Source organism: Panthera uncia, unplaced genomic scaffold (assembly GCF_023721935.1).
Source record: "Panthera uncia isolate 11264 unplaced genomic scaffold, Puncia_PCG_1.0 HiC_scaffold_1938, whole genome shotgun sequence".
NCBI lineage: Eukaryota > Metazoa > Chordata > Mammalia > Carnivora > Felidae > Panthera > Panthera uncia.
Window position 1 is genome coordinate 1 of NW_026058622.1, and position 16,933 is coordinate 16,933.

Sequence of the window (16,933 nt, forward strand, 5' to 3'; positions counted from 1 at the left end):
TGTGCTACACCTGAGGTTTCCATCATGCTGAAAAGAAAAGCCTCCCCTTATTTGAAAATGAAAAGTAATTTTATTTTTTCTTTGGAGTTCAGGAACATAATGAACTAATTACAAAGGAGCTAGAAAAGTATATTTGCTTGAAACCTTTTCTTATCTACATCTTGAATTTTGCAGTAAAATGCTATGAAATTAGAAGCTGACTACCATTTTTTAAAGGAGAAAATTGTATTTCTGATCATGTTTTTTTATCCTAAGAAGGACTTAAACGTTTCTTAAATGGGATGATTTGCAGAAGTGAGATTGAGGAGGTTAGTGGTCAGCTGAGATGTGACTTGCTGTTAGTGGGAAAAGGGATTGCAGGTGCTGAGGAGAACATGGCTGAAGACCTAGCTGAGGATGCAAACCAGCTTCTCAGCAGGGGTCCTCCCCCTGCTGCCCATGGATGAGTTTGAGAGGTGGCTCTGAAATTGTTGGTGACGCTTACCTCTGTGTGTGCTTGAATACTCGAGTATGGGAGAGATGGTTCATGACACCATCTTATTCTCAAAGGGATTTGTTTCTTACCTTCCCATCCCACATCAGTTTTGAAAGTTGGGCAGAATAATTTGTTCTGGTGTTAATGAAATGGTATTTGCTGATTTCTCTCCTGAGAGATTGCCTTTTCCAGGAAGGCTTCACGTGGCTTTTTGACCAGCCAGACTTACCCTTTGCCCTTTTCTTTTCATCCTAGGCCAACACTGGACAAATTGATGACACCCAAGAGCAGCACAGAGTTATCAGCAGTAACCTCGCCCTCATTCAGGTGACTCTCCCCTTTGTCCATTTGATGAATCTCCTTCCTGCTTTGAATCTGCAGTCAGGCCTGCTCCAGGTAGGAAGAGCAAAGACTAAGTGAGCCCTTGTCCCTGTACTCCAGACTGAGCTTTGGGAATGGGCCCCTCGTCCATTCTGTAACCACCATACCACACTCATATGGCAGCTGGAGGATCAGCCCAACTACAGGCACTGGCACTGGAGTGTAGATGCCTCTTCTTGGAACCCAAGTTCGCTCCAGCTTCTCTACCTCCTTCTTTCCAAGACAGACTTATTGAAAGATTCGCCTATACTTACTTACTCCTGTTTCTCATAGCATAGACAGGGCTAACTGCCTTCTCTTCCCACTGTCTTGACTTAAGCTGTGCTTGCCAAAGTCACTGACATCCTAATTGGTGTACCCTCTGACTGCCTCGTGCATATGATCCTGCTTATAGTTTCTGGAGATTCTTCCTGTCTGGAAGTTCCTCCTTGGCCCCACTCCTGCCTCTCAGCCTGTGCCTTCTCAGCTTTTGCAGGATATCCTCCAACCCCCACACCTTTGTCCCTTAAATGTTTCATGCTTGTTCAAACTTGAACCTCCTTCTAATAGACCCTAGTTGGGCTAAGTTTTTATCTGAGGAGTCTCAGAGTATTACAAAATCAGGAAGCCTAGGGCAGGGGGAGACTGGGAAGAGATTGGCTCAGGACAAGAGAGGAAGTAGTTTGATCCAGAACCTTCTGGGCTTCTTTGGCTGGGGGCAGCCTGAGGCTGCACAAAGCACCTGGACTCTAAGATCAGACAGGCTGGTGTTAAGGCTGTCATTTATCAACAGGTTGGCCTTGGGCAGACCACACAAGACTTGCTTAGCTATATCTCCCTGTCCATCAGAGTAGGTGGATATCCACTTTACCTCTCACCTGGGTTCTAGAGCCACTGTTTCTGGCTGTCTACGGGGCATCTCCACCTGCCCCTCCCCGAAGCATCCCTGAAACACCTTAGCCAGATCTGGCGTCATCACCTTATCTCCTCACACTTACCTCTTGTGAAGTCCCCAATCCCTAAGAGTTTGATGGTTGAAAGTTCATTTTGGGGGTAGACCCTTGGGCAAATCACCTCACCTTATCTGTAAGATGGTCTGTTGTGAGGTTTCAATCATGTAAGGCCATGGCACCTGGCCACATGTGGTAAACTCCCAATCATAGTAGCTGTGCCTAGTGAGGAGTCTTCCCATTAATCAAGCCTGAGACCGAGTCTCTCTCAGCATCTCTGCTCCTCAACCTTATGACCACTCGCGGAAGAGTCTGCCTCTGAGCTGTACTTGAATCCAGCCCTGCTTCTTTTCTTCCTTGCCTTGGCCTCTTGGTCTCCTGCATCACTGACATCAAACCTCTTCATTGCCCCAGGTTCCTTCCCCTCTGGCTCCCCTCTGCTTGGACACCTGAGTGACCTTTTCTAAATCCTAGAGCTGATCAAACTGCCTCCTCCTGAAGCTCCTTTGTTGGTTCTACTTGTCAAAGTGTAGGCCTGGCCCAAAGGTACTCCTGGTCTGGTCCTGTCCCTTCCACAGCTTCATGTCCCCCACACCTGCTGCCTTTGTGTGTGTGGTTGCCTCTCCTTGGAATGTCCTGTCTCTTCTTGTTCTTCCGGCAATGAAGTTCCAATCAGGTCTCAGTTCCAGCCCGACACCAGGTACTCTTTGGGGCCTTGCACATGCAGCTGCAGCTGACCTGGTTGCAATTCTGTGTGTAGATGTCTGCCTTCTCCACTTGAGCCGAGTCACCTGTGCCGGGACCATGGCCTATGGCTGAAGAGCTTTGGAGATTAAATGAGATGCTCGTGATACCCTTAACAGAGAGGCTGGCAAGGGGCAGGTAATAAGTGCCTGAGCTACAAGGTTCCAAATCCTTGGGGCGCCTGGGTGGCTCGGTCGGTTAAGCGTCCGACTTCGGCTCAGGTCATGATCTCACGGTCTGTGAGTTCGAGCCCCGCGTCAGGCTCTGTGCTGACAGCTCGGAGCCTGGAGCCTGTTTCGGATTCTGTGTCTCCCTCTCTCTCTGCCCCTCCCCTGTTCACGCTCTGTGTCTCTCTCTGTCTCAAAAATAAAATAAACGTTAAAAAAAAAATTTATACAAATCCTTGTCCATATGTATGCACATTTCCACATGATCGATTCTCAACCAACATTCATTAAGTCCTGACCTGGGCCAGACACTGGCTTGGCACATTCTGGTTCATAGCATGGATATAAGTTTGTCTCTTCTGTTTGTTAAGGAGCTTAACATTGAGTCACACATGGTCCAATAAATTTCATAATTGAACTTCTAGTAACTTCATATTCTATCACAAATACACCCGACAGTAATATTTAAAATATACCCAAGAGTGATTTTTAACAACTGGTGGGGCCCAGGAACTCAACTAGTAAGACTGAAGTGCAGCCACTAAGAGCTGGTCCAGCAGGGCTATTGCAAACTGTCCAAATTCAGCCCTATCCCACCTCATTCGACCTTCATCACATAGGTGCACATAAAATTGTTTGTAGGCTTCTGCTCAATAAATTACACCACAATGACATTGTTCTCTTTTTGCACGAATTTCTGAAGATAACTTCCCACAAGTTCACAAGGTATAAGCAATTTAAAGATCTAGATTTTTCCAAAAAGGATTATAAAATATTTCAGTGCTTAGTATTAAGTAATAGCACCAGTGTTAATGTTTTAATTATTAGCTTCTCCATAACCTCACCAGCATTGAAAGTATTCTTCTAAACTACTTTGTATTTGCCATATAGGTGTATGTGGCCATAGATAATATATGCTATGACTTCCTGTGTTTTTTTAAATATTGTTTTATTTAAGTAATATCTACACCCATCCTGGGGCTTAAACTCACGACCCCAAAGTCAAGAGTCACATGCTCTTCCAGCTGAGCCAGCCAGGTGTCCCTGTCTTTCTGTGTTTTTTTTTTTTAAGCACAAAAAGTATTATGCTGTACATATAATTCTGTAACTTGTACTTTTAAGAATGACTTAATGAATGAAAATCACTTAGAATAGCAGATAGCACTTGGGAAATGTCAGCTCCAGTCATTATTGTCATTATTACGTGGTTCTTCGTTCATATGTGCAAATGTTGTACTGAGAAAATGCTAGATCATAAGGTGTATGGGTAAATTGTAGCCAAGTTTCCTCCCAGAATTCCTGTACCAATTTTACCACCATCTATATGTAAGAGAACCATTTTCCCACATTATTTGTCAATGTGTATTTTATATTATCAACCTTTTAGATTTTTAAAAATTTATTTAATGTTTATTTCTGAGGGAGAGAGAGAGAGCAGGGGAGAGGCAGGGAGGGAGGGAGAGAAAGAATCCCAAGCAGGCTCCGCATAGATGGCACAGAGCCCACTGCAGGACTCAAACCCATGAACCTTGAGATCATGAACTGAGCTGAAAGCAAGAGTCAGATGCTTAACCAACTAAGCCACCCAGGTGCCCCTAAACCTTTTAAATTTTAATTTTACCTAGTCTGGGGGATAAATATAGTGTACCCATGCACTCATTGATTGATTCATTAATTGGATAAGCACAGACAAGGGCTTAGCACCTGCTAAGTTCCCCACCCACCCCCGCCAAAACTGAGAGGGCACTGACCTTTTCATAGAGGAACACCAACATCAATTACAAAGAAATAAGATACCTACTTTCAAATTGGGATTAAATTTTTTTTCCTATTACTTGGGAAGCTGGTCACATTTTTGTTTGCTTTTTAGCCATTTGTATTTCCTTTTCTGTATCTTGTCAATTTATACTCCTTGTACATTTTTCTGTTGGGTTGTCTTTTTTAAAAAGTTGGCGTCTGGGTGCCTGGGTGGCTCAGTCCGTTAAGCGGCCGACTTCGGCCGTGATCTCGCAGTCCGTGAGTTCGAGCCCCACGTCGGGCTCTGTGCTGACAGCTCAGAGCCTGGAGCCTGTTTCAGATTCTGTGTCTCCCTCTCTCTGACCCTCCCCCGTTCATGCTCTGTCTCTCTCTCAAAAATAAATAAACGTTAAAAAAAAATTTAAAAAAAAAGTTGGCGTTGCTTGGGGTGCCTGGGTGGCTGAGTCTGTTAAACATCTGACTTTGGCTCAGGTCATGATCTTGCAGTTCATTGAGTTCAAGCCCCACATCAGGCTCTGTGCTGACAGCTCAGAGCCTGGAGCCTGCTTCAGATTCTGTGTCTCCCTCTCTCTCTGCTCTTCTCCCACTCATGTTCTGTCTCTCTCCCCTTTAAAAATAAATAAACATTAAAAAACCAAAAGTTGGCATTGCTTTGTAAAATGGACTTCATGATTTTGATCACTAACCCTTTATTACTTATAAATGGAGATATTTTCTCCTGCTCAGTTTCTGTCTTTGAAGTTTGTGGTATCACATAGAAGTCATACTTGGATTTATATACAGCTTATTTCATTTTTCCTCAGAGATTTTACACATCTTCAGAAGGAGTATTTCTCTAATCCAAAATCTGAAACACATTATCCTATATTTTTTCTTTTCATACATTAGGTTTTATGTTTAGTGGGGTGTGTGTATGAATGGTATAATGTAGGAATCCTTTTTTTTCCCCTAGATATCCACTTTTCCTTACCCCGTTTATTCAGTACCCATCCATTCCATACTGATTAGAAATGCCACCTTTATCATATTAAATTTCCATATATAAATTTTCATCTATTCTTGATGGTGTTCCTGGACTCCAGTCTGTCCTGCTGATCTATTTGTCTATTTTTGTGCCAGTACCACCCTATTTTAATTACAGTAGCCTTAAAACTAAATATTGATAATGAATGTGCCAAACTCCCTCTTGATCTTTTTTCTCAAGGTGTCTTGGCTGTTCTTGCACATCTACTCATCTTTGTGGAACTTAAGATAAATTGTCAAGTGCCATGAAAAGTCTTGTTGGGACTTTCACTGGAATCACGTGGGTTAACTTGGGGAACATTTTCATCCATATATATGGTAGAGTTCTTTGTGTTTTTAGTCTTCTTTAATAATACAGCATGTTTCCATTGAGACATTTGAATTACAGTTGATCCTTGAACAATATGGGTTTGAACTGCATGGGTCCACTTATAGGCAGATTTGTTTTCATAAATACAGTACTGTAAATGTATGATTCCTTATGATGTTCTTAATTTTCTTTTCTCTAGTTTACTTTATTATGAGAATACAATATATAATATAGCATACAAAATATGTGTGAATCAAATTTGTGTTACGGGTAACGCTTCTGATCAGCAGTAGGCTGTTAGTAGTGAAGTTTTGAGGGAGTGACAAGTTATACACAGATTTTCAACTTTACACAGTGTCGGTGCCCCTAATGCCAGTGTTGGTCAAGGGTCAACTGTACTGATAACATGCCAGTATTGATACTGAGATCTGGGCACCTCATGGTACTGGCCTGCATGAGCAGCAGAGGTGTGACGCCACTGAGATGAGATGGGAATTGCAGCCGGGATGGGGGAGAATGGAGAGAAAGAGGGCCACCAGCATGAAGGGCAATTGCCAAGGAAGGTAAGTCTGGGAGAGAGACAGAGTGTGCACAGAGACTTCCAAGGCGTAGCTGTGGATCATGGAGTTTCCACATTGCAGGAGAAGTTGCTTGTCTGAGCAGCTGGGGGTTACAGAGCACTTTTGCCCAGACCAGTGAGAGGAGTCATGAGCAAGAGACTGGTGGCCCTTGGCCAAGGGCTGAGTAGGAGGTGAAGATTTTGTGATGGAAAATGGCATCAAACAAGTTCCAGAACAAGAAAACAATAGTTTTCAAGGGAGTTGGATTGAAGCAAGGTGTTTGTTTTTTCCAGGTTGGAGGGGCTGTTGGCAAATTTTAGGGTGAGGAAAGGAGGTTGGGTGACCTCAAGGTCAGAGAGGAGGCAGAGGCAAAGGCAGGGAGGAACATTGATGGTCAGAGACACCTTTCCTCATGTTTCTGATTTCTGCCCTGACAGGTGCAGGCCACCGTTGTGGGGTTCCTGGCTGCTGTGGCCGCCCTGCTTCTGGGTGCTATGTCTAGGGAGGAGTTGGACTTTGTGAAGGTGGAGTTGCTGTGTGCCAGCAGTGTCATCACCGCCTTTTTCGCTGCATTTGCCTTAGGTGAGCTGTGCCCCCACCCCAGTTACCACCCCCTCCTAGCTCTCTCTGTCCTCCATTCCTCAGTACTCTACTCTCAACTCTTTGTGTTTCAGTTCCTTGAGATGTGGAAGATGGGTGTACTAATGGTGGGGCCTCACATGTCCTGCCAGAGGGTGGGGGAGAGCCTGTTAGTTAAATCTCCAGGCCCTACCTTATGGATGGGCAAGGAGGACAATGAGTCCTTTCCTAGGCAATGTATGTGCGCAGGAGTGAGCTGCTGACTCCATTTCTCTTCCCTCTGCTTGTTCAGAGAACTGGCTTTTGCTCAGTGGACACATTCATCTGTTCATCCATTCTCCATCCATTCATTCACTCATTCAGTCAGTCAGTCTTTAAATGTTACTTGAGCACAGCTTGCGAATGGGCCTGTGGAAGATTCTGGCATCTGCAGTCCTGTAGGGAGCAAGACTCTAGCATTAGCCTCAATTTCATCTCTGCAGAGAGGTCTTTTCTGACTCACTCAAGTTCTGCCCTCCGTCCTTCTTCTGCTGACATGCTCTTCTGCACTCTGCACCTGTTTTCCTTATTGAGCACTTATAAACATCTGCAATTGTTCACTTCATTTTCTTCATTCTTTTCTGTCTCACCCCTTTGCTAGAATGTCAGCTCCTCAGAGAGGTGCCCTGTTAGAATAGGGCTTCTCCTATTCTACTCCTGTCACACTGCCTGTCACACACACATCAGATGCTTCCTCCATGTCTGCAGAAGGCGGAACACACAAGGAGTGACAAACAACCCTGTTTTCAGGGAGCTCACCCATTTCAGGGGCAACCACAGTTGCCGTGCAATTACCATAGAATGTCCCCCCATTCACTCCTTACTCAGTACTTACTGAGTGTCTACTGTGTGCCAGGCACTGATGCAGTGGAGGGGATGCACTGGTGAGTAACTGTACTGTTTTGTGATGTGTATGTTCTGGTTTGGGGTGAGACATCAGTATGCAAGCACATAGCAGATTTCAGCTAAGTGCAAGTGTCTCCTTTTTGAAGCCTCTCTGATCAGCTCTCTAGCATCACACCCCCATTCATAGTCCTGCTTCATTTTCATGTCCTTTTTTTTACTTCAAATGCTTGTTCACTTACTTGTGTGCTGTCTGTCCCTCCACCCAACAAGCATTTACTGTATGAGCCCAGAGCCTGATGGCTATTTTCAACACCTAAAATAGGCATATTACCAGCTGCCAAATGTTTGCTGAATGAGCGGACTTCATTTTGGTTCTCTTCTGGACTGCATGTCTGAGTGTCTCTCGCAAACAATGTGCACATATAAGAAAGAATAAGTGCTAACTGGGAATTGGATTTGCATTTACTCTTCTGTTCTTCATCTGCTCATGAAACACCTTTGAGCTCAGCTCTCTGTAAGGATAATGTGGCGGGTTATTTATTGGTTTCTCTTCCTTCCTGTGCTAGTGTATATAATCAGGATGGAGGGTAAGAGTGCAGAAACCCAGGAGCAAATTCATAAACTGCACTTCCCTGGGCAGACGGCTCCTGGTCATGTACCTATGCCTCTGCAAATGGGGCAGGGGCTAGGGTGCCATCACTCAGTCTGTCCAAGGGAAGAGAAGAATGAGTATGCCACACCTTGTGGAGAAATAGAGCCCAAGAGATACTTGATATGAAGTCTCTGAAAACAACACAATCCGATGATTCCAGAGGCCAGCCCTGTTCCTGTGGAGTCTTGTAGAGAATGCCATTCCTAGCTCCCCATTTTCCAGATGAGGAAAGTGAAGCATAGATGAGGGGTGAAGCTCAGCAGCATGGACATAAACTGGGTTGTCCAAAGATGTGTAGAAGTTGAGGAGCATGGCTGGTGGCTCATAGTGTGACCTCAGCATGACTGCTGTAAAGCCAGGTGGTGGTGGTGGTTTTTAATAAGTGCTCTCAAACTGGTGGTTTCTATGTAGTCCCTGTTTTTCACCAGACCACCAGCCACACAGACTCAACCTCACTTAGAACTGGCATTTCAAAAGAGATAAAGTAGCTATGACCTGGTCACAAAATAGGGCACAAACTGTGGCCAGTGGCAGCAGTGTTAGTAGGCCTTGAGGTGATAATTCTAATTATATTTAGAGTTACAGAGTAGTGAGTAAAGTATTAAAACACCAAGAGCCAAGATAAAATGGGTCTTTTTAAAAAATGTTTATTTATTTATTTTGAGAGAAAGAAAGAGTGAGTGGTACAAGCTTAAGCAGGGGAGGGGTAGAGGGAGAGGGAGAAAGAGAGAGAATCCCAGGCAGGTTCCATGCTGTCATCACAGAGCCTGACATGGGGCTCGACCCCACAAACCATGAGATCACGACCTGAGTCAAAACCAAGAGTTGGATGCTTAACTGACTGAGCCACCCGGGAGCCCCCAATGCTGTTGGATTAAGTCCTAGGCAGTAGATGAGGGCTGGAAGATTGCATGTATCAGTCATCTCAGAACACAGAGTCAGAACACAAAATAGGACCCAGGAAGGTATAGAGGCCACGAGAATGTGTCTCTTGGGTTTCCAGTGCTATACCCAAAAATTTACCCCCACTCCCCGCTGTTAGATGTTACCTGCTGCCTTCGCCCAGTGGTGGCCCTGCCAGGATCCTGAAATGGGCCTGTTCCCCAGAGATGTGGACCCACTGACAATGCTGTGCTGTAGTCTGCATGTGCTTCCCCTGCCTGCCTTCCTGTCTCCCACTGCGGGTGGCCTACATGCCATCTCGTGGCTCTCCCAACACCCCTGTGGCCCCCCATTCCCCCTCACAGGCTTTGTCCCTAACAAACCTCTCACGTGGCTAATCCCACTGGGGCACCTGTGTCCCCAGGGACCCTGACAGACACAAGAGGCTGTGCTCTGCCCCTGGGGCTCTATTGCTCAGAGTGGTTTTGGAGTCCTCTTCCTGTCAGGGAGCAGCTGTGAGTTTCACATCTGTAGTTTCTGGTTTGGGAGCCTAGGAACCACCTCCCTGCTGTCTCCCCCATGGGTTTGAGTGTATCATCAAAGCTTGCAGGCTGCTTAACACCACGCCCGCAAGTCGCAGGGTCCACCCTACTGCAGCCTTCTCAGGCTTCAGCATAGTGGGGAAACTGAGTGTTAGGGCAGCCTGGCTCCAGGGGAGGGCTGTGTGGATAGAAGCAAGTTACTGAGCAGCCTCCTGACCACTTTCTCATCCTGTGCTTTGAGTTTCTTCTGCCACCTCCCTGCAGGAATGCTGATGGTCTGCATAGTAATTGGTGCTCGGAAGCTTGGGGTCAATCCAGACAACATTGCCACGCCCATTGCTGCCAGCCTGGGAGACCTCATCACGTTGTCCATCCTGGCCTTTGTTAGCAGCTTCTTCTATAAACACAAAGGTAAGAGGTACCCCTTGAGGTGGGGCACACGAACAAGGCTGGGTCCAATGTCGGCAAACAGCAAGCTCTCCCATCCACTCAGGTCAGCAGATAAGTTCAGTCTCCACCTTAGGGCAGGGGTATGCAAGGAGACCAGGGAGGGCCAGAGGATGGCCTGGCCACTTCAGTGCGCCCTCATAGGAGGGTTAACAGACCCTCCATGGGTAAGGCATGTGTCACACCGGCCATGTACAAACCAGCTGGGAAGGGACTCCCAAGGAGGCATGTCATAGCCATGGGCAGCAGCATATGCTCTCCCTGCTGGTGTGAGGCAGGAAAAGCCCAGGTCTCCTCAGAAGGTGGCCAGTGCCCTGGTCATCAGCTAAGGAAGGCGTTCACACCTCTTGTATGACAGACCCTTGTGGCCAGAGGCTCTGACTCCACCAGGGGTCTCCCTAGATCTGCCCTGGGGGCACACTGAACATGTTCTGCCCTGGGCATTGTGGACAGGTAGCATCTCCCTTCCCCAGCAGTCCTAACCTGCTGACTACTCCCCTCTGAGCATCACAGTTTTTGCTTTCCACCTAAGCTGGCTGCCCACAGTTGTTTGGATCTAGTAAGTGTTGATTCTGTGCATGGTCATAACCCCAAGTACCTGGGGGCAGGTGGCATCAGTGAGTGGAGTGGGCAGTGAAGAAGATGGTGGACAGCAGTGGGGAATGTGGTGACACTTATTTGGAGGAAATACCTAGACACAGGCACAGACACAGTGAAGCTCTGGCTTATCATTGCCCTGTGGGAACTCAGACTCCGGAGCAAGAGAAATCACCCAGTGCTTACATGCTGGCAGCTGAAGCAGACTGACAGAATACCTGTGATTTAGTGTGTCTGGGCATTGAGACCCTCTCCCTCTCAGCTCTGGGACCAGCTCCTTGTCACCCCAGGAACTGCCTGCCACCAATACTGTTTGATGATTGGGAGATCCTCAAAGTTCCTGTAAGTGGCAATGAAGATCTAATGATAAGATAACCTAATTTTATCTTTAAACCATAGTGAATTTAAAACAAGACTTGTGTGTGGGTTGGTTAATCGAGTTTTACTTATAAAACAAATTTGGGTCACTGGTGTTTCCAGACCCTTCTTCTCTGCCCTACTGTGCATGTTGCAACACATGACTTAGTAGCTGTTGAATCATCGTTGGGTTGTCCGACCCTCAGATTAGACTGTGAATTTATCTTGGGTGCACTTACAGGTTCACTGGGCCTGGCACATATGAGATAAATCTTCACTGATGAAGAATGAGCTGTTGACTGTGTCACCTGTCAATGTAGTTGGGAAGACAAGCCATGTGTGGGGGAAGTATTCATCATGGTGGTGGAAAATATGAAGTGGAGCCTCTGCCAGGGCTCCTGAATCATTCTAGAAAAATCAGACTGAAAAAATGTCCTAAAAGCAGCACTCCTGTAGGCTGCTGCTTCCTAGAGCTTTTGAGACTTGCTTAGAGCTTCCTGGGCCTGTCTCCCACCTCCTGGGATGGCAAAGAGGCTGGCCCCTTCCATGATGAGTTACTTTGTCTGTAGTCCAAGTTGAGCACCTGTGGCCTGTGCTTCCATGTAGCTGCCCAAGGAGATGGGCCTCCCTATGGCAGAGGAATGAACCATGATTGTTTAGTGCAGAGAAAGACAAGAGGGGAGGGGTCCTCCTAATGATGCTGCTCAGAGAAATGGGATGTGGGGCACAGACCTACCTGCACACCTCTGCGTGCTGGGGTCCACTTGGCAGAGGACTGTGCACCACCTGAGCCTGTCCTTTAGAGGTGGGGCTGGGGGTGAGAGGATAGCTCTAGAGAAAGCTGGTGTCTTGTTTGGAGTGATTGGGAAGGTGACACACAAAATATAAGGGAAGAAGGGAGTGAGTGAGAATGGTGGTATGTGGGGCCCTGACCTGGCTCCAGGAACAATCAGGTGTCCCAGAACTGTCAGAGTTCTGCTGGCTCCAACCAGCAGAGAAGATGACACAGGGGCATAAGTAGCTGCAAAGCTGGGTGTGGTCTGAGCCCTGAGGGACCCATAGATGCTGGGGAGGCCACCTTAGGCTGGCCACAGCAGGAGCAGATTGGCATCATTAACCAACTCTGACTGTAGCCCTGATGTCTGTATGCTGGCTCGGGTGCTGGTGGGCCACCTCTTCATGCTGTAGTCTCTCCTATGCCCATCTGAGGGGGAATGGAGAACATGACATGAGTTTGTGCTCAGAAGGTGCTGGGCACAGTGCTGGCCTGTGGACACAATCCCATAGATGTAACCATTAATAATAATAATAATAAGGTTGAGATGGAAGGAGATGGGAGAGGTTATGTATGTCAGGAAAATAGCAAAAAAGAGAAGTAAAGGGGCTTGTGACAGGAATTGAGGATAAAGAGGAGCTTTTCCAGTTGCTTAATAAGATGGACAAAATCTTTAGAAGTATGGTAGGTTGTCCACCCTAAACTGCCAGAGACAGAAGCATCTCCTCAGCTCCAAGCCCACCTTTAATCATTGCAGCCCAGACTGTGGCCCCACAGTCCATGCTCATGTGCCCTGGCACTCACACTGTCTGTCTGTCTGTCTGTCTGTCTGTCTCTCTCTCTCTCTCTCCTCCCAGATAATCGATACCTGTCGCTGCTGGTCTGTATCAGCTTCACGGCCCTGATCCCCTTGTGGGTCCTCATTGTCAAGCAGAACCCGCCCATCATGAGGATCCTGAAGTTCGGGTGGTTCCCAATCATTCTAGCGATGGTCATCAGCAGGTGCGCATGAGTGAGGGCTGCCACCACCCCTTTGCTCTCCATGCCACCCCTGTCTGGCCTCTGCAGACAGGGAGAGTGGCCTGAGGCCACCAAGCCTCCGGGGTGAGGATGTAAATCATGTGGGTTTAAATCATTTTCTGGCTGATCATGGTTGGAGGGAATCATTGCTGTGGGCTCCTTCACTAAGTCCCGGTGCCGGTTGTTGAGTCATACCTCTTTGTTCTTCATCTCTTTCCCTCTCACCAAGAACCTTAGGCCTTATTTATTCTGAGAGGCAGTCCTGTTTACCACTGCAGGAGTATCAGAGCCAGGAAGAACTGAACCTGGAAACATCAGATGAACACACTGATGCCAGGACCTCTTGTCCCCTCGTGGCACTGCAGGACACCTGTCTCCCCCATCCCTGCTGCCAGAGTTCCCCTGCTTGGGCTTCAGGGGGTCCCTCACCTGGCCCCACAGTGATGGCTCTGTGAATACCATTTCCACAGCATGGCTGCTGGTGTGACCTAGTGGGGCTGAGGGATTCGTCCCCCTGGGCCCTTGGGCCTTCAGCTGAGCTCAGGTCTTCCACCCTTGAACCTCACTCTCCAGAGCCCTTTCTGTTAATAGACCTGGATGAGCACCACCCCAGTGCTTTCTGGGGTGCTTTCCTAACGTTGACTCTTAGGGAGAAGTGGTTGTGGTCCAGGTGTCTTTGATTCCAGAAAGCTCCTGGGCTCCTTTTACAAACTGATCCAACCTCGCCAGGACTGTAGGAGCAGGACAGTCTTTGCTAAACTCCAGGGGCTGGTAGGAGCAAGGTCTTATTGCGACATCTCTAAGAACAAGGAGCAGAAGTGGATTCTCATGTAGGTTCCATTTACTGCTCAGGAAAGTAGCAGTTCAGCTGTGGTATATGAGCTGTCACATGGGAGAGTCCAGCCAGCTGTGTGACCTCAGAGAGTTTGTAACTTGTTTTTAATGGGCTAACATTATCTGATGGGCCTTCTGGAACAGCTGAGGCTCAGAATAGAGGCGGAGAATCATGTGCGTGGTGGAGAGGACACTGTGGATACCAGCCTGTCTATATCAGATATTTTGTGTAGGGGTCAGGAAAGTGTTTGCTACACTGAGAAAGGAAACTGGTAAGACATTTTGAAAATTTTTTTATTTTAATATTTGTTTATTTTTGTGAGAGAGAGAGAGAGAGAGAGAGAAAGAGGGCCAGCGAGCATGACTGGGGGAGGGGCAGAGAGAGAGAGAGAAAATCCTAAACAGGCTCCGGGATCTGAGCTGTCAGTATATAGCCCGACGTGGGGCTCGAACTCCAGAATAATGAGATCACGACCTGAGCTAAAGTCAGACTCTCAACCGACTGAGCCACCCAGGTGCCTCTGATAAGACATTTTGTATAGAGGTGTACCAGGTCCCCTACAAGGATAGGGGATAACTAATGGTAAATAATGATAAATGATAAACTAATCATTTGCCCTCTGCTCTCTCCCCAGTTTTGGAGGGCTCATCTTGAACAAAACCATTTCTAAACAGCAATTCCAAGGCATGGCCATATTTACTCCCATCATATGTGGTAGGTATTGGCAGTCACCATCACCTGGGACCCCTGGGCTGTGTTAGCCCCCAGGGCTTGGGCAGTGGGACCTGAAAAGCAGTGACTTCAGAGCTCCAGCCCCAGGCCCTCAAAGGCAGAATCTGGAAACTGAGCCATGGCTGTGTTTCTGCTGGGCAGAGACTACCGGGCTGGTTTTTCTCATATGGAAGGAGACCCTCAGGGAGAAAGCCCTGACCACTGCTCCACCAGCTCACACTCTTCCTCACAGTCACCACAGAGGCTTGAGCTGTCCCACAGAGCTAAATCCCATGCCTTGAAGGCACATCTAAGCCAGGATTCACTGCCACCTGATCGTGGCCTTCAGAACTGGGGTGTTGGCTTCTCATGGTTTGTTTGTATGTTTGTTTGTTAATTTCTTAAATTTAGATTCATTGATGACATTTAAAACTAAGAATTTTGCACATAAAAATCTAGATTTCTGCCTTCTTCAAAAGCAAGACTGTGACAATACTGAGTTTACATTCTGGGTGAGGAAACAATCAGCTGCCACTCAGACAGGACTTGTGTTTGTCAGGTTTGCCTGAATCCTCTCCATTCCCTGTTGTCTTCCACCCAACCCTTCATTGATCTCCCTTCTAGGCTTAGATCCTATGGGCTCTTTTAACCAAAGCTTGGTTTGTGTCTGGCTTCTGATGAGGATCTGTAAATGGGACTGACCAGTCAGGGAGGTAACCAAATGTGATAGCTTTTTGCACACTTTGCTTGGTCCCCGACCCTGGTGTTCTGGGGCTGCAGAAACAGGCTACGGAGGCCTTTGGGCACCCCCTCTCCCCATTTCCATGGGAACACAGGTGACTATTCCTTGAATATCAGTGGGCCACCCAGCAGGTCTGTCCCAGTAGAGGCAGGGCTTGCCCGTCATGCAAGGAGTTGGCCATGTGGAAGACAACAACTGCTAAGGCAGGCTAAAGCTTGGAAAGATTTCCTTGGATATCACCAACTCAGATGACTGTGGGGCAACATGAGAATGTTAAATGAGTTCAGCCAGTATGACAATAGCTGGGCAGTAAGGAGCAGCAAGGAATAGGTCATGCTGCAGAAAGTGTTCCTGCTTTGGAGGGAGAGGGGCCTGCTTAGCTCCAGCCAGTTGCTGCCTGGCAAGTTTGGAGGTCCAGAGTTGCCAGAACTGACTTCTTAGGAGAAGCCAGCAATTTATGTAAATGCTAACAATTAATTTGAGTTACATTTTTAAATCCACTCCTCCCCACATGATTTTTAAATCATGTGGATTGAGCAAAATAGATCTGCAGCCATCCTCTGCCCACAGACCTTTGCATCCAGGGTTGTTGGTCTCTACCTCTGGAGATCACTGGGGCACATCTGGCCCAATGAGGGGTTATTCCCCAATGGGCTGAGGAAACAGGATGGAGGCAGCCTGCCCACTCTCTAAAGAAGATGGTCCTGAACAGGCGCTCTTCTCTGTCAGCCTGTAATCCTGTCCCTGCAAAGACAGCTCAGCATGGCCTTTGTCGTCTTGGCATGGTCCATTCTCTGTGGAAGCTGGGAGTCTCAGCCATAAGCCCCAGGCCTGTTGCATATGCTATCCCCTCTTCCCTTGCTGCTGTTGCCCACCTTCTCTTCCATCTCCTTTCCACCTTAGGTGAAAAAATCTTTTCATTTTCTCAGATGTTCCAGTCTGTAATCTGATCCCTGTCACTTCCCACGGCCTTGAGGGCCTTATCAAAATATCCTCCCATAGACCTTTCCATCACTCTCCCTCCCTCCCTCTACTTGACAAATCTGTATTGTAAACCTACTTTGCCAGTCACATTTCCTTCACCATAAGAGGTAGCTGTCAAGGTGATACAGTTACTACCCTGGCGCTTCACTCACAAGGTCGAGTTTACCCTTGCTTGCAGCCAAATAAAATCTGTTGTAAAGTGGGAGGGAAGGAAAAGAGACCAAGTGCTACATCAATCAAGGGAGGCTTCTGGAGGAAGTAGACTTAAAATAAGGGCCAGAACTGAGAGACTGGCATAAAAAGGGGGAAACCACATTCTTTTTCTCCTCCCAGGTGTTGGTGGCAATCTGGTGGCAATTCAGACCAGCCGGATCTCCACCTACCTGCACATGTGGAGCACACCTGGTGTCCTACCCCTCTGGATGAAACAATACTGGCCTAACCCATGCTCCACTTTCTGCACCTCAGGTGAGTCTGGTATCTTCTGGAAGCCACGTGGCCATTTCTTTCAACAAGTAAAATTTGCCATTAGTGGAATCTGGTGTCTGTAGCAACAGAGGTCTAAGGCCAGTGCTGAC

At 47.3% G+C, this 16,933-nt stretch overlaps 1 protein-coding gene across 1 annotated transcript; it reads left to right on the forward strand.

The window, feature by feature from the left end:
• Positions 1-199: 199 nt before the first annotated feature.
• Positions 200-16,823, forward strand: LOC125917507 (solute carrier family 41 member 3-like; the record flags this gene model as incomplete). Its single annotated transcript, XM_049623685.1, has 6 exons — positions 200-802; positions 6,785-6,929; positions 10,152-10,298; positions 12,921-13,065; positions 14,553-14,632; positions 16,689-16,823. Coding segments are annotated over exons 2-6 (595 nt in total), but the record flags the coding sequence as incomplete, so codon positions are not given.
• Between the last annotated feature and the right edge of the window lie 110 nt (positions 16,824-16,933).